This window comes from Sus scrofa, chromosome 8 (genome assembly GCF_054392235.1).
Source record: "Sus scrofa isolate SSC_HxYL_T2T_F1_AM1 chromosome 8, Sscrofa_HxYL_maternal_Yorkshire_Landrace_v2.0, whole genome shotgun sequence".
Lineage (NCBI taxonomy): Eukaryota > Metazoa > Chordata > Mammalia > Artiodactyla > Suidae > Sus > Sus scrofa.
In genome coordinates, this window is record NC_139390.1 from 42,746,881 (window position 1) to 42,770,857 (window position 23,977).

The window sequence follows — 23,977 nt, forward strand, 5'->3', positions numbered from 1 at the left end:
AATTTCATTCTTTTACATGTGGCTGTCCAGTTTTCCCAGCACCCGTTTTTGAACAAGCTGTTCTTTCTCCAATGGATATTCTTGCCTCCTTTGTCATAGATTCATTTGGTATTTGTGCGTGGGTTGAATTCTGAGCTTTCTATCCTGCTCCACTGATCTATATTTCTGTCCTTGTGCCAGTACCATATGGTTTTGATGACTGTTGCTTTTTAGCATAGTTTGAAGTCCGGGAGCCTGATACCTCCTTCTCTATTTTTCTTTTTGAGGATGGCTTTTGCTATTCTGGGTCTTTTGTGCTTCCAAACAAATTTTAAGATATTTTGTTCGAGTTCTGTGAAAAGTGTCTTTTGTATTTTGATAGGGATTGCATTGAATCTGTCACAACATCTTGTTTGATTCACCTCTTAGAATAATGACAATAAAAACAAAAATAAACCAATGAGAAACTAATTAAACTCAAAAGCTTTTGCACACCAAAGGAAAAAACTGAAAAAAAGAAAATACAACACACAGAGCAGGAGAAAACCTTTGCAAAAGATTCTGATGACAAATGTTTTATCTCCAAAATATATAAGCAATTCATAACACTCAACAACAACAACAACAACAAACAACCCAATCAAAAAATGGACAAAGACCTATATGACATTTTTCTAAATAGGACATACACATCACCAGCAGGCACAGGAAAAAGTGTTCAGCATCACTAATTACTAGAGAAATGAAAATCAAAACCACAATATTTTGATACTTCATAGTAGTTAGAATGGCCATTAACACGTCAACAAAAAACAAAGGATGTGAAGAAAAGGGAGTCCTCTTACACTGTTGGTGGGAATGTAAATTGGTACAACCAGTATGGGAAATGTATGGAGGTTCCTCAGAAAACTAAGTATAGAACTACCCAATGTTCCAACACTCCCACTCCTGGGCATATATGCAGAGAAAACATTCATTTAAAAAGATACACACACCTTTATATTCATCACAGCACTAGTCACAAAAGCCAAGACATGGAAAAAACCCAAACGTCCAATGACATATGAATGAATTAAGAAAATGTGGTACACACACACACACAATGGAATACTACTGAGCAATAAATACACAATATAATACCATTTGAAGCACCATGGATGGAACCACAGATTCATACTAAGTGAAGTAAATCAGAAAGAGAAAGACAAACACAACATGATATAACTTACATGTGCAATCTAAAATATGGCACACATGATCCTATCTACAAAACAGAAAAACATCATAGGCATGGAGAGCAGACTTGTATTTGCCAGGGGGAAGGAGGAAGAGAAGGGGATGAATGGAGAGCTTGGAGTTGGTAGATGCCAACTATTACGGTAGATGCCAACTATTACATTTCAAACAGTTGGGTAAGAGGATCCTACTGTACAGCACAGGAAACTGTGTAGAGTCACTTGGGTTAGAACATGATGGAAGACAGTATTACAAAAAAGAATGTGTGTGTGTGTGTATGTGTAGGACTTGGTCACATGGCTGTACAGCAGAAATTGAAAGAACATTGCATATCAATTATAATTGAAAAATTAAAACAATGATAACCCCCATATTCTATCAGATTCACACATCCTCATTTTGCTACATGCAACATGGTTTGATGCTTGGCAGTGTGGCAACCATGTGGGCATTATGAGAGAACAGAAATTTTCCCATCAAGACAGTTCCAGAGAAGTGAAAAAAGAGAAGGCACCTTATGTTTTCTCAGTCCTTTTATCAACTGTGAACATCAACCTATTCCCTGTGTACATAACACCAAATAGACATTCTTTTCTATAAATATGCATCAGCTACTTCGTGGTATAAGTGAACATAAAACATTAAGCATAGAAAAGGACACATTATCATATATCTTTACATCAATGCTAAATGGCAGCACAATCTTCAACCAAATTTCATCAGAGCAATGAGCACCGTTGAAGGCACTTTCCTGCTAATCCAGTCAAGATATGTAAAAAGACAAAACGGGCTGTGAAAAATTGGGGACCATCTAGACAAGAAACTGTTTGCAAATGAAAAGTTCACTGCCTCTGACAGGTGGATGAACTGCTCATCCATCTAGGGGATCCCCTGGTCCAGAACACAGAATTCATGACAAGACCATCACTCTGTCACGAGAAAATGAGAAAGGATCCTGCCACTGGTAGGTCAGCTTCCCTGGAAGGTTATTCATTTAAAGGAGATATAATTAATGTTGCAGTTACATAACATGGCAGTAGTTTTCTGTGAAACTTAGAGCACATGCCTTGCTGACCAGTCTAAACACTGCCCAGAAGGCAGCTTCTTCTCCCAAATTGACTCCACCATGTGACATTTTAAAGATGTCTTCACAATGTTGGTTTCAGGCACACTCCCCCTCCATCAAACTGCCACTGATCTAAGCCTGGGAAATGCAATAATCTAAAGCAACTTAGGGTTACCAATGAGAAAGGTGGAAGAGAGGGATGGATGTGGGCTTTGTGACTGACATAGGCACACTATTGTCCATGGAATGGAAGGTTCATAGGGACTTGCTGTGTAGCCCAGGGAAACTCCTCTCAATATTCTGTGATAACCTATCTGGAAAAGAGTCTGAAAAAGAGTGGACATATGTATATGTATAAATGAGTCCCTGTTGTACAAGAATTATCACCACATTGTATGTCTACTTATATAAAACATCAAGTTTTAAAAGAAGAAAAGGAAGAAAATAAGTGAAGCAAAGTTTTCCTACTCTTCCTCTCAAATCAAGAAGGCAGTAATACAAGGTATAATTCATTGAAAATCAACACAATACACTCACCAAGGGGTTACTCTCATCTTCCAAGTAACTTCTGTATACCATTACATTAATGAAAACCATTCTTCAAATGCCTAAGTATATCCTAAAAGAAATGGTTCATGAATTTTAACAAATAAAACAATCTAATCATTTCCACGACGAATAGGCAGGCAAAAAAGACAGGATCTGCATGGGGAGCATCTCCCCCCAGGTCTCAAGAGATAGGAAAATAATCTATTCAATTTAATGTAGACAAAATAGATTTATATTACCAATATGTAGGGTTAGGTAGTTTGGAAGTACTTCATGCTGAGTTTTGAAATTACCAGTTGTGATCCAATATGTCTACATTCTTTCTAAAATGTGTACACACACCCTCTTCCTTTGTAGTCTTCTTAATTCTATCTCCATATATTTCCATATGGCATTCCCTGTATACAAAACCATGAAAATAAGATGGGTCAAATAGAAACATTGTCTCAGAATACCAAAGTCTGGATGTTCATTGTTCTCATGACTTTGCCTAATTAACATATTTATGATGAACACCCAGAAATGTGTGGTGAGTACAGGTTCAACAACAGAAAAGGAACTCAAAGTAGATGAGTTTAGGACTCAAATTTCCTAAAATATTCAATAGTTGGCCCATGCCTGAAGCCCAAAGCAAGATGCAGGGAGAGGTAGCGGCAGTAATTTGGTGCATACATTTATCAGGGACAATGATTGAAATGTGGGGGGCTTCCTGGTACAAGTGCATATTGTTGAATGAAAACCCAAATGAGTAGGATTTTCATACTCTGAGGAGTCTTTTGGAAGGCACCCATGAAAAGAGGAACCAGAATTTGTCTGGAAGACTGTGGATCACAAGGGCTGCTAGGGAGACAGGGCAAGAACTTGCATTTGCTTCTGAGTTTGCAGCCTTTTTTCTAGTGCATATGCTCACAGGAATGGCTGGTGTGTCAGTTCACATTACCCACAGGCTGCCCAGGTACACCAAATGACTGCTGATGAAGCAATATCAGGACACAGTTTAGGGAAATGTTCCACAATTCTCCTGATAATCCTTATTATAACCATCATGACATGCCAGTCCTTAAAAAAAAAAAAAAATACAACTTATGAAACATAAAGAAAATTATTTTGAGTTTTGAGGCCAGTAGGAAAAGGAGTAATTACAGATGTCATCCTAGTTTTTAATCAAATAGGTTATTGTTACCATCTGTCACCTAAAACCTTAAATAATGTGGGATGGTTTCATCCCAGTGGTGTGATAACACTTCATTAATTACACATCAGTTTTCCATGTTAAAAAAAACCATTCCATTTTATTAAATAAAATATACTGATTTTACAAATAATGTACAGGAAACCTCACAATGCACTGTATGATCCTAGATCAAAATACAAAATAATAGAAATCAGAAGCATTCTTATTCTTCAAATACATTGCTCTAAGGATTTTGATTTCTAGGGTTTACACAACAGAGGCGAATTCTTTAGTGAACACGGAGGTACATTAGTTTTATAACTCGTAAGCAAAGAGGTAACTCTATTTTTCTTGCATAATTGTGACATCGTCTTTATTTCAAACATATCAACAGAGATTCATGAGTACTACTGCTTTGATGAAGATACATCAGATTTTGAATGAACTGACATCTTTTTAACATGAAAAAGCAGTTGGAACGGATATTTCCATTGTGGAGTGATCTTGTTACATAATTCCAAAACACTAAAAAATGGTGATTTAAAATCAATCGTACATACCATCTCTATTTAGGTTTTCCTGCACATTTATATGACAGGATCCTTAAACTTCCATGGAGTATTAGATAGAAATATTCCCCACCTAATGTGGAAGGGCTCCTCTTGTCTTTGAAGCCACAACCATGAGAAACAAAATTCACATACATACTAGGAATAAAACGCACAGCATTTAGTAATTTGAGAGTTGAATTACAAGAATTTTTTTTTTGTCTAATAAACCCAGATAATGTCCATAGAGATACACTGATGAGAATAACACCAGCCCAAACATTCCTCCCCTGAATCCTCTTGTCCATACTGATGTTTTTAGTGTTTCCTCTGTGGCTTATTTATTTATTTTTTGTCTTTTTGCCATTTCTTGGGCCACTCCCATGGCATATGGAGACTCCAAGGCTAGGGGTCCAATCGGAGCTGTAGCCACTGGCCTACGCCAGAGCCACAGCAACACAGGATCCGAGCTGTGCCTGCAACCTACACCACAGCTCACAGCAACACTGGAACATTAACTCACTGAGCAAGGCCAGGGATTGAACCTGCAACCTCATGGTTCCAAATCAGATTCATTAACCACTGAGCCACGATGGGAACTCCATGTGGCTTATTTGTTTAAGTTCTGAGTTAGAGCAATTTCCAAAGAGCTATTGACTGAATTCATTCTGCTATGCATTCCCTATAGGGAGTTAGAGTTGATTTTCAACAAACACTCCCTTATAATTTTCACATCATTAATGTTTCTTTCCTGTAAGAACACTCTGGTGTTCTCTAAAGTGTGTATTTAGTAGAAACATCCTTTATCACATATTACACTGGCAAGATTTCCCTCCATTGCACATTTTCTGATGTTAAGACAGGTGAAAACTCTGATGAAGGGCTTTGTCACATTCTCCAAATCTGTGAAGTTTTTCCCCAGTATGTATTTCCTGATGTCTATAAAGTGCTGAAGCTCTTTATAGGATCTGTCCTATTTTTTATACTTGTCAAGCTTCCTTGTACTATGAACTCTCTGATGTTGATGAGATATGAGTGATAGGTAAAGGCTTGGCCAGGAGTTCCCGTCATGGCTCAGTGGTCAACAAAACTGACAAGGAAGCATGAGGTTACACATTTGATCCCTGACCTCGCTCAGTGGGTTAAGGATCCAGTGTTGCTGTGAGCTGCGTTGTAGGTTGCAGACTTGGCTAGGATCCTGCGTTGCTGTCCCTGTGGTGTAGGCTGGTGGATACAGCTCTGATTAGACCCCTAGCCTGGGAACCCCCATATGTCAGGTGTGGCCCTTAAAAAAAAAAAAAAAAAAAGGCAAAAGGGTAAAGGCTTGGCCACATTAATTACATCTGTATGGTTTTTACCCAGTATGGATTCCCTGATGTTGAATCAAGCTTGCATGCCACTTAAAATTTTTGTCACAGTCTGTACATTTTGTAAGGCTTCTCTCCAGTGTGAGGTCACCAGTGCTGATAAAACCCTGACAGCTGACTAAAGGCTTTGTCACATTCTGTACATTTTTAAGATTTCTCTCCAGAATGAGATCTCTGATGCCGAGTAAGAGATGAATGCCAACGAAAGGCTTTGCCACATTCTGTACATTTGAAAGGCTTCGCTCCAGTATGAGATCTCAGATGCTGAGTAAGAGATGAATGCCAACGAAAGGCTTTGCCACATTCTGTACATATGTAAGGCTTCTCTCCAGTATGAATTCTCTGATGCCGTGTAAGTGATGAATGCTGATTAAAGCCTTTGCCACATTTTGTACATTTGTACGGCTTCTCTCCAGTATGAGAACGCAGATGCTGAGTGAGATGTGAATGACAGTGGAACGCTTTGCCACATTCTGAACATTTGTGAGATTTCCCTCCAGTATGAGATCTCAGATGTTGACTAAGAGATGAATGCCAATGAAAGGCTTTGCCACATTCTGTACATTTGTACAGCCTCTCTCCAGTATGAGATCTCAGATGTTGAGTAAGAGATGAATGCCAATGAAAGGCTTTGCCACATTCTGTACATGTGTATGGCTTCTCTCCAGTATGAGATCTCAGATGCTCAGTAAGTTGAGAACACCAATGAAAGGTTTTGCCACATTCTGTACATTTGTATGGCTTCTCTCCAGTATGAGATCTCAAATGCTCAGTAAGATGATATTGCCGATGAAAGGCTTTGCTACATTCTGTACATTTGTAAGGCTTCTCTTCAGCATGGGAACTCAGATGCCGAGTAAGAGATGAATACCAAGTAAAGGCTTTGCCACAGTCCTTACATTTGTGAGGCTTCTCGCCAGTATGAGAACTCAGATGCTGAGTAAGAGATGAATGCCAATTAAAGGCTTTGCCACATTCTGTACATTTGTGACGCTTCTCTCCAGTATGAGAGCTCTGATGATCAGTAAGATGAGAATGACAATGAAAGGCTTTACCACATTCTTTACATTTGTATGGCTTCTCTCCAGTATGAGATCTCAGATGCTCAGTAAGATTAGATTGCCGATGAAAGGCTTTGCCACATTCTGTACATTTGTAAGGCTTCTCTCCAGTATGAGATCTCAGATGCTCAGTAACATGAGAATGACAACGAAAGGCTTTGCCACATTCTGTACATTTGTGAGGCTTCTCTCCAGTATGAGATCTCAGATGCTCAGTAACATGAGATTGCCTATTAAAGGCCTTGCCACATTCTGTACATTTGTAAGGCTTCTCTCCAGTATGTGATCTCAGATGCTCAGTAAGATGAGAACGCCAATGAAAGGCTCTGCCACATTCTGTACATTTGTAAGGCTTCCCTCCAGTATGAGAAACTAGATGCTGAGTAAGATGAGAACGACAATGAAAGGCATTGCCACATTCTGTACATTTGTAAGGCTTCTCTCCAGTATGAGATCTCAGATGCTCAGTAAGAGATGAATGCCGATTAAAGCCTTTGCCACATTCTTTACATTTGTAAGGCTTTTCTCCAGTATGAGATCTCAGATGCTCAGTAAGAGATGAATGCCGATTAAAGCCTTTGCCACATTCTGTACATTTGTAAGCCTTCTCTCGATTATGAGAGCTCTTATGCTGAGCAAGTGATGAATGCCAACGAAAGGCTTTGCCACAGTCTGTACATTTGTAAGTCTTCTCTGCAGTATGAATTCTCTGATGCTCAGAAAGATATGAACGGCATCTAAAGGGTTTCCCACATTCTGTACATTTGTAAGGCTTCTCTCCAGTATGAATTCTCTGATGCTCAGAAAGACATGCACGCCGTCTAAAGGCTTTGCCACATTCTGTGCATTTGTGAGGCTTCTCTGCAGTATGAATTAGACGGTGTCTAGTAAAGGCTGAATATGATGTAGATTCCTCACATTTGTCAGGTTTCCCTCCAGTATGCTTTTTCCTTTCTCTTCCCAGATTTAATGACTGATTACAGACTTTTGCACATTCTTCACACCTGCATCCTTCCTTCCTGGTAGGATGATGCTGATGTTGAGTAAGTCTTGAAGCCTGGCTAAAAACTTGGCTGCACTCACGAAAATGGCAAGCTTTCTCTCCAATACAAATTCTCTGAAATGTTGTGAGATCTGAGCCTTGAGAAATGACATTCCTATGTTGATTTCTCATTGACTGCTTCTCTGAAAATTGAGTTCCCTGATGTTTCATGAGATTTGAGTCTGGGTCAAAGTTAGTCTGAGATTCAACACAGGCATCACTTCTTCTTCCAGTGTGTATACTCTTATAATTACTGAATAGACAGCTCTTGCTGAAGGCCTTGCTCACTTTAGTACACATGGCATGTTGATCGAAATTAACTGTATTATCACACACATTGATTGATGATGGTTGGAATAAGACCTCCCCATTAGTGTCAACATTAGGGTTGTCAGAACAATGAGGAAATATTTGTTGGTTGAAGATTGATGAACCCTTGCTATTAGATCTCCCGATTTGATCACTTTGGGGGGGTTGCCCTCCATTTTGAAACCTCTGGTGTTCATAAATGTTTGAATGAATGTTTCGTCCAAGCATACCTTCATGTTTTGCATCATCATTTGTACTAGGATGATCCTGATTTTCCAAATTTACTTTCAGAGAAGATCTATGTTTCAATAAATAACATGGATCTTTGCTTACAAAAATATATTTTTCTGCCAATGGTACTGACTTAAAGTGGAGTTTCTCACAGTTTGATTTAGATCCTTGATCTCTTTTAGCAGCAATGTTTTCCTTATGGATAAAAGCCCCGTGAGGAGCATGTGCATCATAACAACCTTCCCGCCTTTCACATGCCCCCTTACCTTCACTGCCTCTAATTAAATCAAAAGTGCCAACAGCAGAGCTTTCATATTTTCCCAGCAGCATTGTTGGTAAGAAAAGTTCCATGCCTGGGTTTGGTGGCATCAAACCCTGGGTGTCATGAGAAGACAGAGCTGAAAGATAACAAATAACAAATTATCCAAAATTACCGTTTTCCGTGAACACACTTAACAATTTCATGTACAGCAGACAATCGCTTAGCTAGATTAAAAAATAAAACAGAGAAGCATCAACTAAAATCAGAAGTGAAAGCAGACATCCTATAATTGACACCACAGAAATAAAGGCATATGTAGTAAGCTACTATGAATAAGTGTATACCAACAAATTGGACACTTCACAAAAGCATGAATTTCCAGGGAGATACAACCTATTTAGATTTCAGCATGAAGGAATAAATCATCACAACAAACCTAAAACTATTAAGTAGACTAAAATATTAATTGCAAAGAATCCCCAAAAGAGAACATGTCTGGATTTGATACCTCAACAGGATAATTCCAACTCAGGAAAAAAAGAAAAGGACAACTATGAATTCTCCACAAATATATCCAAAGTTTGAGCAGGAGTAAAATTATCCAAAGACTGTTTATGAGGCCAAAATTCAGCAATATGAAATGTAAGCAAAGACACTAGAAATGAAAATTTAACCAAAGGAAAAAAAACCCCATGAAATTAGAAGCCAATTTTTAATAAATACTGATTCAATAGTCCTGAACAAAATACTAGAAATGTGAACTCCAAGCCTCATTACAAGTATTACACAACAAAAATAATTCAGAATTATTTATGAAATCCAGGGGGTTTATTAGTAATTTAAGAAATTAAGTGCATATACACAGAGTTAGGATCACACTACAGATTTATATCTAATGAAAGAGACACATAGAAATATTAAGTACCCTTTCATGATTGCTGTACTGAAATCAGGGATTGACAGTAATATAGAAATGTAATAAAGACTAGGTAAGAAAAACACAGAGATATTATCATGATCAATAGTGGGAGACAAAGTTTCTCTATATATGAAAATTTTAAGAATGAACACACTCATAGTTTTGATTAAAATTAGTACTTGATTTTTTCAAACCAAGATGAGCAGGCAAAGAAATAACAAGCCATCTAAACCAGGAAATGTGGAGTAATGATCCCTATTCACATATGATAAGAATATTCACATTAAAAAAAATATGGAATTCACATCGTGGCTCAGTGGGTAACAAATCTGACTAGGAATCATGAGACTGTGGGTTTGATCCCTGGCCTCAATCAATGGGTTAGGGATCTGGCCTTGCTGTGAGCTGTGGTGTAGGTTGCAGATGCAGCTTGGATCCTGCATTGCTGTGGCTGTGGTGTAGGCTGGAAGCTACAGCTCTGATTAGACCCCTATCCTGGGAACCTCCAATATGCCACAGGAGCAGCCATAGAAAAGGCAAAAAAAAAAAAAAAAGAAAAAAAAAGTAAACAGATTATAAGAAAACAAGTTGGACTTCCCATCGTGGCGCAGGAGTTAATGAATCCAGCTAGGAACCATGAGGTTGCGGTTTCAATGCCTGGCCTTGCTCAGTGGGTTGAGGATCCGGTGATGCTGAAAGCTGTGGTGTAGGTCACAGATGAAGCTCGTACCCCGCGTTGCTGTGGTTCTGGTGTAGGCTGGCAGCTACAACTCCAATTCGACCCCTAGCCTGGGAATCTCCATATGCCATGGGAGCAGCCCAAGAAATGCCAAAAAAAAGAAAACTAGTAGAAAATGAAGAATAAAAGAAAAATCTGTATATACTACTAACAGGAAGTAATCAAAAAGCATTATTAAAATTATTTTCTCCTGTATTTGTATCCAAGAGTATAAAATAGTGTTTACTTAATAAATGTAGTGTAATATTTTTATGATGAAAATCATAAAATATTGCTGAAAAACACTACAGAAGACATTTTTAAAATGAACACCATATATTCCATTCTCCTGAATGGGAATACTTAACATCGTTAACTGTCAACACTACCCAAGTTGATCAACAGAGTCAAAGGGAACTCTTTCAAAATCAAAACAACAATTTTGATGAAAATACAAAAGCTCCTTCTAAAATGTATCTGCAACATCAAAAAACACTAAAAATCCTGAACATCTGGGTAAGGAAAGTGGAGCATTGGAGGCATGACACTTCCTGATTTTAACATCTACTGCAAAGGTACTGTGATCAGATTTATCAATAGAGTATGACATGCAGATGGAAAGAGAAGAATACAACAGCATGGAGAGCAGCCACAAGAGCTCTTATATTTATGGGGAAATAATCTTCCACAAAGGGACATATACCACACAATGGGAAATGCATTGTCTCAAAACAAATGGTGTTGGGAAAGATGGATGTTCACACGTGAAACAAGGTTGTGCCTAGCACAACCCATAACTGTAACTCAAATAGGACTGAAGCCGTATAGAGAGAGATCATTATAAATATCACAGAGGAAAACATAAAAGTTAATGGAATTTGACTGGGCAATAATTTCTTGGATATGAAAGTGAAAGCTCAGTCAACTAAAGCAGTAGATTCATCTTAAAGGGAAGTTCAGAGCAATAGAGGCCTTGCTCAAAAAACAGTGCAACTATGAAATAAGCAAGCTAATCTACCACCTCCATGAATTATTAAAACAAACAAAACCAAAAGTCAATGGAGCACATAATAAAGATCAGAGAGGAAATAACTAAAACAGAAGTACAAAATAGGAGTTCCCATGGTGGATCAGTGGGTTAAGAACCTGATAGAGTGTCCACGAGGATGTGGATTTCATGACTGGCCTTGGTCAAAGGGATAAGGTTCTGGCAATACCAGAAACCATTGTTTAGGAGGCATATGCAGTTTGGATCAGGTGTGGGTGTGGCTGTGGTACTGGCTGGCAGCTGCAGCAACAATTTGACCCCTATCCCAGGAACAGCCCCATGCTACAAGTGGAGCTGTAAATTTTTTATTAAATAAAATACAATCTAAAAAGATTAATAAAACCAGGTTACAATCTGTTGGTAAACAAAATAGACAAACTTTTGGCCATGCTCACCAAGACAGAATTCACACAAAATAAGAGTGAAAGGGAGAAACAGCAACTGATAATCATGTACATTTAATAACCATAAGAAAACACCATGAACAATTATACACCAATAAATTCAACAACTTACAAGAAATGGACAACTTTCTAGTGGCACAGAGACCACCAAAATGGAGTCAAAAAGAAATGGATAGTCTGAACAGACCATCACCTGATGTGAAAAACTATCTGGAAAAAACAAAACAATCAAAAACAAAACCCCCCTGACAAACAAAAGTCCAGAACCAGATGCCTTCACAGGAGAATTCTACCAAATATGTAGAGAAGAATTTGCATTACTTTTTCTCATACGCTGCCAAAAAACTGATGAGGAGGGAACACCTCCCAAGACAGTCGATAAACTCACCATCACCTTGATACTAAAACCAGACTAGGATACCACAGAAAAACAAAATTACAGTGCTCTAATTTTAATCTCTTCCATGTAGGTATCCAGTTGTCATAGCACCACTTATTGAATAGACAATCTTTATTCCACTTTCTGTTCTAGCCTCCTTTGTCATAGATTAGTTGACCATAGGTGTTTGGGTTTATTTCTAGGCTCTCTATCCCATTCCATTGATCTCTCTCTCTGGTTTGGTGCCAATACAATACAGCTTTGATAACTGTAGCCTTGTAGTATACTCAGAAGTCTGGGCACTTGATTCATCCATTTGTCTTTTTCTTTTTCAACAGTGCTTCTGGCAATTTGAGGTCATTTGCATTTTCACACATGTTTTTAAATATTTTGTTCTAATTCTCTGAAGAATGTTTCTGGTAATTTCATAAGGATTGCACTGAATCTGCAGATTGCCTTGGGTAGTATCATCATTTTGATCCTATTGATGCTTCCAATCCAAGAGTATGGTGTCATCTTCCCATCTGTTTGTGTCATCTCGGAGTTCTTTCATTAGTATCTTAGTTTTCAGAGTATAGGTCTTTTGTCTCTTTAGTTAAGCTTCTTCCTAGGTATTTTATGCTTTTTGGTGCAATGGTACATGGGATGGTTTCCCTACTTTCTCCTCACATTTCATTGTTAGTACATAAAAATGCAGTCAATTTCTATGACTGAAAACCCAATGAAGCACTAAGGAAAATCAACAGATTAAGTAAATGATAAGACAAATGATAATGAAGATAAAACAATCCAAAACCTATTGGGGCACGGCAAAAGCAGCACTTAAAGGGAAGTTTACAGCAATACATTATTATCTCAGGAATCAAGAAAAAGCACATAAACAACCTAAATTTACACCTAAAACAACTAAGAAGGGACAACAAAGGCCAAAACTGGCAGAAGGAATAAAATCATAAAAGATCAGAGCAGAGGTGTTCCCAGTGTGGTGAAGCAGAAACAAATCCAAGTAAGAACCATGAGGTTGCACGTTGGATCCCTGGCCTCGATCAGTGGGTTAAAGATCCGATGTTACCATGAGCGGTGGTGTAAGTCACATATGCAGCTCGGATCTGGGGTTGCTCTGGCTGTGGTGAAGGCCAGCAGCAACAGCTCTGATTCGACCCCTAGCATGGGATCCTCCATATACCAGGGATGTGGCCCTAAAAAAGATTAAAAAAAAAAAAGGATTAGAGCAGGAATCAAGGAAACTGAGACAAAGAAAACAACAGAGATTGATGAAACCAAAAGGTGGTTCTTTGAGAGGATCAACAAAATTGATAAACCTTTAGCCAGGTTCATCAAGAAATGAGAGAGGGTTCAAAGCAATAAAATTAGTAATGTAAAAGAAGTTTCTACTCACACAACAGGAATAAATAGAATGATAAGTGACTCCTATGAGCAAGGACATGCACATAAAATGAACAAAGGGACAAGTTTGCAAGAAATTCTTACAAAGATCAACTGACCAAGACTGAAGCAGGAAGAAATAGAAAAGATGAACAGACCTTCATCTTTTCGAAAATTGAAGATGTGATCAAGCCCTAAAATTGAAGATGTGATCAAAAACATTGAAAAAAACAAAACTCAGAACTTGATGGCTACACAGGCAAATTCTCTCAAATATTCAGAGAAGCGATAATACCTACTCTTCTGAAACTCTTCCCAAAAAAGAGGAAGGAGTAATCCCAAGGGCATTCTATAAGGCCACCATCACCCTGATACCCAAACCAGAACAATGTACCACACAAAAGACAATTACAATTCACTATCACTGATAACCACAGATGCAAAAATCCTCAACAAAATAATAGCAAACTACATCCACATACATTTCAAGGATTATACGGCATGACTGAGTGTGATATATCAAGGAGTCTTCAATAGCCACAAATCAGTATGACACACCACATCAACAACCTGAAAAATGAACACAGTATGAGCCTCTCAATACATGCAGAAAAAAGCTTGACAAAATCCAACACTCATTTCTGATAAAAAGGCTCCAGGAAGTGGGCATATATGGATCCTAATGCACCATAATAAAACACCCATATGACGAAGCCAAGGCGAACATCACTCTCAATGGTGGAATACTGAAAGCCTTTCCACTAAGATCAGGAAGAAGACAAGGTTGTCCACTTTCACTACTACTGTTCAACATAGTTTTGGGATGTCCTACAATAGCAATCAGAGAAGAAAAAGAAATATAAGGAATCCAAATTGAAAAAGAAGTGAAACTAGCATGGTTTCCAGATGACAAACTATACCTAGAAAATCCTAAAGACATGACCAGAAAACTGTCAGAACTCACCAATGAATTTGGCAACGTTGCAACATACAATGTTTTCTTATGTCATACTTCCAAGGAAAGAGAAATAAAAACATCAACAGCAAAAATGAGACCTAATCAAACTTACAAGCCTTTGCAGAACAAAGCAAACCATTTGAAAAAGGATCAACATTTGCTAGTCTTCTCTTGAGGAAACAGAGGAGGGGAAGGGTATCTCTTTGATAAATGTTGATAACATTGAATTTTTGCCATATCTTATAAAACTACACATCATCATTGAGGTCAGTAGGGAAATGTAAAAGCTCAACATGACTTTTTTGTTGTTGTTGTTGTTGCTGTTGTTACTATCTCTTGGGCCACTCCCACGGCATATGGAGGTTCCCAGGCTAGGGGTTGAATCGGAGCTGAAGCCACCAGCCTGTGCCAGAGCCACAGCAACGTGGGATCCGAGCCGAGTCTGCAACCTACACCAGAGCTCACGGCAACGCCGGATCGTTAACCCACTGAGCAAGGGCAGGGACCGAACCCGCAACCTCATGGTTCCTAGTCGGATTCGTTAACCACTGCACCACGACGGGAACTCCAACATATCATTTTAAACAGTGATTTGAAAACAGTATAAAGGACTTGGTTGTGGAGTTCCCATCATGGCTCAGTGGTTAATGAATCCAACTGGGAACCATGAGGTTGAAGGTTCCATCCCTAGCTGTGCTCAGTGGATTATGGATCAAGAATTGCCATGAGCTCTGGTGTAGGTTGCAGACGTGGCTTGAATCCTGAGTTGCTGTGGCTCTGGCTTAGGCTGGCAGCTACAGCTCCGATTTGACCCCTAGCCTGGGAACCTCCATATGCCACTGGAGTGGCCCAATAAATGGCAAAAAGACAAAACAAAACAAACAAACAAACAAAATAAGACTAGGTTGCATAGTAACAACAAATCACCATTTCTGTGGAAGGAGAATGCAGGGCTGTTCTTGATAAAGGAGGTTGTGATACATAGGAAGTGACTGCCTACATATGAGGAAAAATTAAAATGAGCTGCCTGATTCAAACCTGGAAAGCTGGAGGTCAGGACAAGATGGTGGAGAAGCAGGACATGGAACACACTTTCTCTGGCAAATGGATCAAAAATACATCCACAATGATCTCCACAGTGATCACAGAACATCTATGGAATGCTGTCAGAAGATCTCTGACTTCCACAAGGGAAAGAAAATCTCCAAAGACCTGGCTATGAAAAAAGAAAAAGAGAGACACAGAAAAGACTCAGGATGGCGGTAGCACCTCCACTGGGGAGAGCTGTGAAAGATGAAATGTTTTTGCACACAGGCAAAGCCCCTCACTGGAAGAGACCACCTGGGACAGAGAAGGAGTTTGGAGTCTCAGGAGATTTAGCAACTGTTTACAGAGGGCAAACTGGAGGAAGACCTGTAGGGATCCTTGATACTCCTGCCCAGCACACCACAGCCAGATATGCTGAGCCTCTGAGGTGAGCCACAGAAGGGTGCTGAGACTCAGGCTGCCAAGGTCAAATCCAGAGAGAAGACTGGGGTTGGTTGTGAGGAGACAAACTGAGACAGCTAGGGTAGAATGCACCATAATCAAGGATGGTCAGGAAAAATCCTGGGCACACCAGTGAGGCCTGGCACATTTGATGGATTGGACCCCTGGCCTGGGAACCCCCACATGTCACCAGTGTGGCCATAAAATCCAAAGCATAAACAAAATAAAAAAAAACAAAACAAAAAATCATGGGAAGAACAAAATAAGAAACTACAAATAGACACACTCATATGAAAAAGCAATTCAAATACAACACTAAAAAGTCAGCAAATCACAAGAGAAAGGAACAAGAGAAGAAAAAGAGACCAAAAAAAACATATCCAAAATAATTTATAAAATGGAAATAATACATACACATCGATATTCTCCTGAATGCAAATGGATGAAATGTTCCAACCAAAAGATATAGACTGGCTGAATGGATACAAAACCAGACCCATCTATGTGCTATCACAAGAGACCAACTTCTGAATTAGGGATGCCTGCGGACTGAAAATGAAGGAATGAAAGAAGACATTCTATGCAAAGGAAAACCAAAAGAAAGCAGGAGGAGCAAAAAAGACTTAAAAATTAAGAATATTACGAGGGACTAGAAGGACACTATCCAATGATCAAGGGACAAATCTATATATGCAACCAACACAGAGGCACTGCAACATATAAGGTAAATGTCCACATTCATAAAATGAGAAATCAAAAATAACACAATAGTGGGGGACTTCAGTGCCCCTCTTTCAGCAATGGACAGATCATCCAGACAGAAGAGTCAAGAAACACATGCATTACATGATACCATACACAATATAGTCTTAGTTTACACCTATAGAACATTTCATCTGGGAGTTCCCGTCATGGCACAGTGGCTAACGAATCCGACTAGGAACCATGAGGTTGCAGGTTCAATCCCTGGCCTTGCTCAGTGGGTTAATGATCTCGCATTGCCGTGAGCTGTGGTGTAGGTCGCAGATGCGGCTCGGATCCTGCGTTGCTGTGGCTCTGGCGTAGGCCGGTGGCTACGGCTCCAATTTGACCCCTAGCCTGAGAACCTCCATATGCCGCTGGAGCGGCACAAGCAATGGCAAAAACACACACACACAAAAAAAGAACGTTTCATCTGAAAGCACATGAATACACTTTCTTCTCAGGTGCCCAGAAAAAAATGTCCAGGAGAATTCATACCTTGGGCTACAAATAAAGCCGCAGGAAAATTCAAGAAAATGGAAATCATATCAAACATTTTATTTCACCACTACGTGATGAGACAAGAAATCAACTACAAGAGAGAGACTGCAACAAACAAACAAACAAACAAACAAAATGTAACACAACTGAAACATGTGGAGGCTCAACAATGGATCACTGAAGAAACAAAAAATACCTGGACACAAATGGCAATGAAGACACCACCATCCAAAAGCTATGGGACACAGCAAAAGCAGTTCTAGGAGGGAAGATTAAAGCAACACAATCCTACCTCAAGAAAGAAGAAAAACCCCAATTTTACAGCCTCATCATACACTTCAGGCTACTAGGGAAAGAAGAACCCCAAACCCCAAAGTTAGTGAAGGAAAGCAATCAGAAAGATCAGAGCAGAAATCAAGGAGAGAAAGAAAACCAAAGCAATAAATGAAACTAAAAGGTGATTTTTTGAAAAGATAAAAAAAAAAAATTGACAAACTTTTAGCCACATTCATCAAGAAAAAAAGGGAGAGGGTTCAAATCAGTAAAATCAGAAATAAAAAGGAAGAATTTATGAAGGCCATCACAGAAATACAAATGATCCTAAGAGATTACTACAGGTCACTATATGCCAATAAAATGGACAACCTAGAAGAAAATGGACAACCACTTACTTAGAAAGCCACAGGCATCTAAGACTGAACCAGGAAGAAAACAGAAAAGATGTACTGACCAAACATGAGTTCTGACACTGAAATGACAAGTACTGTGATTACAAAAATTGTAACAACAACAACAAAAAGGCTAGGACCAGATGGCCTCACAGGCCAAATCTATCAGAGGCCAAATACTCAGAGAGGAGGTAACCCATATCCTCCTGAAACACTTCCCAAAAATTTGCAGAGGAAGGAACACTCCCAAGCTCATTCTATGAGGCCAACATCACCTTGATACCAAAACCAGACAAAGATACCACAATAAAGAAAATGACAGGCCAGTATCTCAGATCAACAGAGATGTAAAACTCCTCAACAAAATATTGGCAGATGGAATCCAATGATACATTTAAAAGATAAAACAACATGACCAAGTGGGGTTCACCTATGGTATGCAAGGATTCTTCGGTCTGTGCAAATAAATGAATGATACAAACCACATAAACCAAGTGAAGAATGAAAACTGTGATCAAGTCAGTAGATGCTGAAAAAGCTTTTGACAACATTCAATACCAAGTTCTGATAAAATCTCTCCAGAACGTGGGCATACAGGGAAGTTACATCCACATCACAAAAGCCATACATGTCGACCACAAAGCTAACATAATTCTCAATGGTGAATTGGTGAACACTGAGAACTTTGTCTAGATACTTAAAACACAGCATGACAATGGGAGAAAAAATTATGACTACATGTATGTATAACTAGGTCCCCATGCTGTACAGTAGAAAAAAAATGTGTTGGGGGAAAACAATAAAAAATAAATTAAAAAATAAGAAGAGATGAAAACATTTCCACTAAGATTGGGAACATGACAAGGAGGTCCAGTCTCACCCCTGTGACTCAACATGGTGTTGGATGTCCTAGTCATGCTGTTCAGAGAAAGAAAAAAGAAATAAAGGAAATCTGAATTAGAAAAGAAGAACAAATGTCACTCTGTGCAGATGACGTGATACATAGAAAATCCAAAACATACCAGAAAACTGTTAGAGCTGATCAATAAATGTGGTAAAGATGTAGAATACAAAAATAACACCCAGAAATAGCTTCCATTCCTATGCAATTAATATGCAAGATAAGAGTTCTATTAAGGAAACAACTGCATTTGCCATGCCATCAAAGAGAAAAAAATATCTGGAAATATATCTACCTAAAGAGGAAAAATATCTATACTCTCAAAACTACAAGATACTGATGAAGGGCAACACGGTAACACAAACTGTCTGTAAGCTCCACCACACTTTGGATTGGAAGAATCAACATTTTCCAAAGGACTATACTACCCAAGTATACCTACAGAGTCAGTACCCATCCCTATTACATTAACAATGGCATTTTTCTCAGAAATAGAAGAACATGTTTCAAAATGCATATGATAACACAAAATGTTTTAAAAAGTCAAAGCCATCTAGAGAAAGGAATATTAAGTGGAGGAATCAGGCTCCCCATCTTCAGACTTTACTACAAAGCTACACTCATTAAAACAGGATGGTATTGGCACCAAAACAGAAGTATAGGTCAGTGGATCAGAAACCCATGCACCTAGGCACAACTAATCTATGGCATGAGAGACAACAGTATACAATGGATAAAATATGGTACCTTCAATAAGTGATGCTGGGAACACCGGACAACTACATGTACAAAAAATGATATTAGTACACTTGCTAACACCATCCACAAAAACACACTGCAAATGCATTAAACACCTAAACATGAGACCACATTCTATAAAACTCTTAGAGGAAAATGCAGGCAGAAAAACCTTTGCCATAAATTGCAGCAATAAGCTTTGTGACCCACCTCTTAGAGGAATGAAAGGAAACACAAAAATACAGAAATGGGACCTAAGTCAGCTACAAAGCCTTTGTACAGCAAAGGAAAACATACACGAAATGAAAAGACAACCCACAGACTGTGAGAAAATCCTTGCCAATGATGCAACAAACAACAAAGAACTTTCCAGAATATTCAAATGTCTCATACAGGGTTATACCAAAAAACAAACAACCTAAATAGAAAATGGACCTCAATTCTAAACAACAGTTCTCCAAAGACAGACAGACAGAAGGGCAAAAAAGCAAATGAAAAGATGGTCAACACCACTAATGATGAGAGAAATGCAACGTGAAATTAAAGGAGAAGATCCTGTTGTGGCTCCGTGGGTCAAGGAATCAAAAAGTTGTCTCCCTGAAGATGCTGGTTTGATTCCTGGCTTCAGGAAGTTCGTTTGGGATCCAGTGATATGTAAGCTGCACCAGAGGTCCCAGATGTGGTTGAGATCCAGTGCTGCACTAGTGCCACAGCTGTGGTGTAGGCCACAGCTGAAGCTCCACTCAGCATCTAGCCCAGACATTTCCATATGTTGCAAGCATGGCAGTTAATTTTTAAAAAATAAAAATTAAAAAAAAATCCAAGGATTATTGCCTCATACCAGTCAGAATGGCCATCATCAAAAAGTCTACAAACAGTAAATGCTGGAATAGGTGTGGAACAAAGGGAGACACTTCCTCCACTCTTGCAGGGAATGTAAGCTAGTGCAACCACTATGGAGAATAATAGTATGGAGGTGCCTTAGAAAACTAAATATAGAATTACCGTATGATCCAGCAATTCCCGTTCTGGCCATCTATCTGGAGAAAACTGTAATTTGAAAACATACATGCACCCCAATATTCAGGGCAGCACTGTTTCCAATAGGAAAGACATGGAAGCAAATTAAATGCTCATCAACAGAAGAATGGATAAAGAAAATGTGATGCAAATATACAGAGGACTATTATTACTCACCCATAAAATACAAGGCCATTTGAAGCAACATGGATGGACATAAAAATTATCATACTAGATGAAGTCGGACAGAAAGACAAATATCACATGAGATTGCTAATATATGGAGATGTATAGAAATGATACACTAGAATGTACAAAAAAGAAATTACCCAATGATTCTGAAACCAAATCTATCATGACCAAATGGGAAAGGGGCGGGAGGCAGATGAATCAGGGCACTGGGTATGCCATACAAACACTGCTATATATAAAAGAGATACGTAACAATGGCCTACTCTATAGTACAGGGTAATCTACTCAATCCTGTGTGACAACTTAGATGGACAAAGAACCCAAAAAGGAAAAGGTACATGCATATGTATAAATGACACATTTTGCTATATACCTGAAACTACCAGAATTTTTAAATTTCCTATATACTTCAATAAAATGTATTCTCAAAAAGAAGAGAAGACAACCTATGGAATGGCAGCAAATATTTGCCAGTGATGCAATGGACAAGGGCTTAACTTCCAAAAGCAGAAGAGTCAAATGAAATGAGATCACATGGAAAAACCTGGGTACATCTGAGGAAACAATCCATTGGGTTAAAGGCAACCTTGAGAATGGAATTGAGGGAAACGAGAAGGTGGTTGTTCAACAGGTTCTGAGTCTGTTTCTCAAGACGAAAATTTCAGCAGTTCACTAGCACAAACATGCAAATATAAATAATAAATGAAACTGTGTAATTCAAATAGTTAACATGGTATTTTTCTGTTTCTTTTTCCAAAAATCAAAAATGCATCAATACCTAACATTGACAAAATCAAATATTTCAATAATTACTTCCAACTCAAAAGTTCTTCTCACACAAGAAATATAAATTCCTCAACAAATGGAGGCATGATTTAGACGCTTTCCATAAGCACTCATAAAGACAAACGACAACCCTGACCATTAACCAAGAAAGACAAAGAAATTACAGAAAGAATGAACAATGGAGGGGTAATCATTCAAGAACACAGTTTTACTGGCAATACACAGATTGGGCTTTCCAATTTGAATGCAACATCATATTGTCTTCAGTCTACTGAGTTGAAAATTGTCATTTACATTCTGAATATACCAGGAAGAAAAATGAAAATGAACTGATTTTGGTAAACCTGTCCTAGAAAAGGAAGCAATTGTTTAAGAACTGTGAAGCAACAATGAGATAATTAGTTGTCAAGGAGGCTGAACACAGCATATGCATGCCCTTAAAAAGTAAGCCATCTAAAGAATTCTCACGTTGGACAGGGAGTACGCATCTATGAAAAGGAAATGTTTCACAGATTCAAATATGAGAAGGTGGAGTAGAAAGCCTCGAACTCACCTCTTTTCACAGAAATACCAAAATTAACAAATCACTGCTGAACAATCATCAACAACACAGACTGGGAGCTACAAAAAAAACACATCCTCCACACAATGACAAAGAAGAAGCAACATCAAGATGGCAGTAGGGGAGTTTATCGATATGAGCCCACCAGGGAGGCATCTCATAGACTGGAAAATCACCATATTGCAGAGGCTCTCCAACAAGAGTTCCCAAACCCTATCAGATTCCCAGCCCGGGGGTCTGGTATTTGGAATAAAAGTCCCCAGACCACTTGGCACTGAAAGCACAGGAGCACCACAGGTCTGGGGAAAACAAGACTCTACTATTGCAGGGCACACAATGCTTTTCATGTGCAGAGTCCCAGGACAAAGCAGGGACTCCATTAGAATCTGCTTCAGAACTACCTGCGGCTTTTGCAGGGTCTCCTGGCAAAGACCAGCTCAGCTGTGGCTTAGTGTGAGGCCAGGACATTGGAGCTGGAGGCCCAGGGAATAAGCACAGGTGTGAGCTCCCTGGAGGCCACCACGTTGGAAAACTCAGACCCCATCCATCAAGGCTGAGAAGCCCCAGGCCCAACAACAGAGTGGGAACCCAGTAGCAAATAGGCTGCCTGAAGTCCTCTCAGGGACACAGCCACCTTTCTACTCACCCCCAGAGGAATGAGACTCAGGTCCACCTACCTGTGGGCAAGAATCAATCCCTTCCACCAGGGAGCCTGCCACAAGCCCCTGTATCAATTTCACCCACAACGTTTCCCACTCCAGAAGCAAGAGAAGGCACAACCGTGTCGCCTGCCAAAAAGACACCACATAGAAAGCTCAACAAAATAAAAGCTAGACAAAATGAAGTAACAGAGAAATATGTGCCAGATGAAGGAAAAGACAAAAACCCAGATAAACAGTTAAGTGAAGTGGAGGCAAACAACCTACATTAAAAACACTTTAATGAGGGGATTCCCATTGTGGCTTAGCAGGAAGGAATCCGACTAGTATCCATGAGGACATGGGTTCAATCCCCACCATCACTCAGTGGGTAAAGGATCCAGTGTTGCCAGGAGCTGTGGTGTAGGCAGTCAGCTTTGGCTCTGATTGGACCCTTAGCCTGGGAACTTCCATATGCCATCGGTATGGCCATAAAAAAAAAAACAAAAACAGAGCAATAATAGTAAAGATGATCCATGATCTCAGAAACAAAAAAAAACTGGGGGCAAAGATCGATAAATTACAAGAATATCACACAAATACATAGAAGATTTAAAGAATAAACAAACAGACATGAACTGCATGATAACCAAAATGAAAAATTCACGAGAAGGAACCAAGAACACAATACAGCAGGCAGCAGAATGAATAAGGAAGGTGGAAGACAGACTGCTGCAAATCACTGATGAGCAACGGAATAAAGGAAGCAGAATGAAAAGAAATGAGGCTAGTCTAAGACAACTGTGGGACAACAGGCAATGCACCAATATTTCCATTACAGGGGTGCTAGAAGTTGAAGAGGGAGAGAAAGGACCAGAGAAAATATCTGAAGAGGCAAAAGCTGGAAACATCCCTAACGTGGGAGGATCTAAATAGACATTTCTCCAAATAAGATATACAGATGGCCAAAAAATTCAAGAAAAGCTGTTCAACACTGCTATTACTAGAGAAATACAAATCAAAACTACTATGAGGTACCACCTTACACCAGCCAGAAGGGCCATCATCAAAAAGACTACAAACATTAAATGCTGGAGAGGGTGCAA

The 23,977-nt window shown here is 39.1% G+C and overlaps 1 protein-coding gene across 22 annotated transcripts in view; it reads right to left on the reverse strand.

Moving 5' to 3' along the window:
- Nucleotides 1–252: 252 nt before the first annotated feature.
- LOC100620089 (KRAB domain-containing protein 5) overlaps nucleotides 253–23,977 on the reverse strand; it is a 32,415-nt gene continuing 8,690 nt past the window's right edge. For 4 of the 22 annotated variants that reach the window (XM_084972093.1, XM_084972095.1, XM_084972094.1 and 1 more), the window contains exons 5-6: nucleotides 8,829–8,960; nucleotides 253–3,889 (exon numbers count right to left, since the gene is read on the reverse strand). In XM_084972093.1, coding sequence (XP_084828219.1) covers nucleotides 3,828–3,889; nucleotides 8,829–8,960 — 194 coding nt within the window. In that variant the 3' untranslated portion in view covers nucleotides 253–3,827. Of the gene's footprint in view, nucleotides 8,961–18,825; nucleotides 23,022–23,977 lie in introns of those variants that run through there. The other 18 variants (XM_013989289.3, XM_084972087.1, XM_021101275.2 and 15 more) reach the window with 9 other exon arrangements.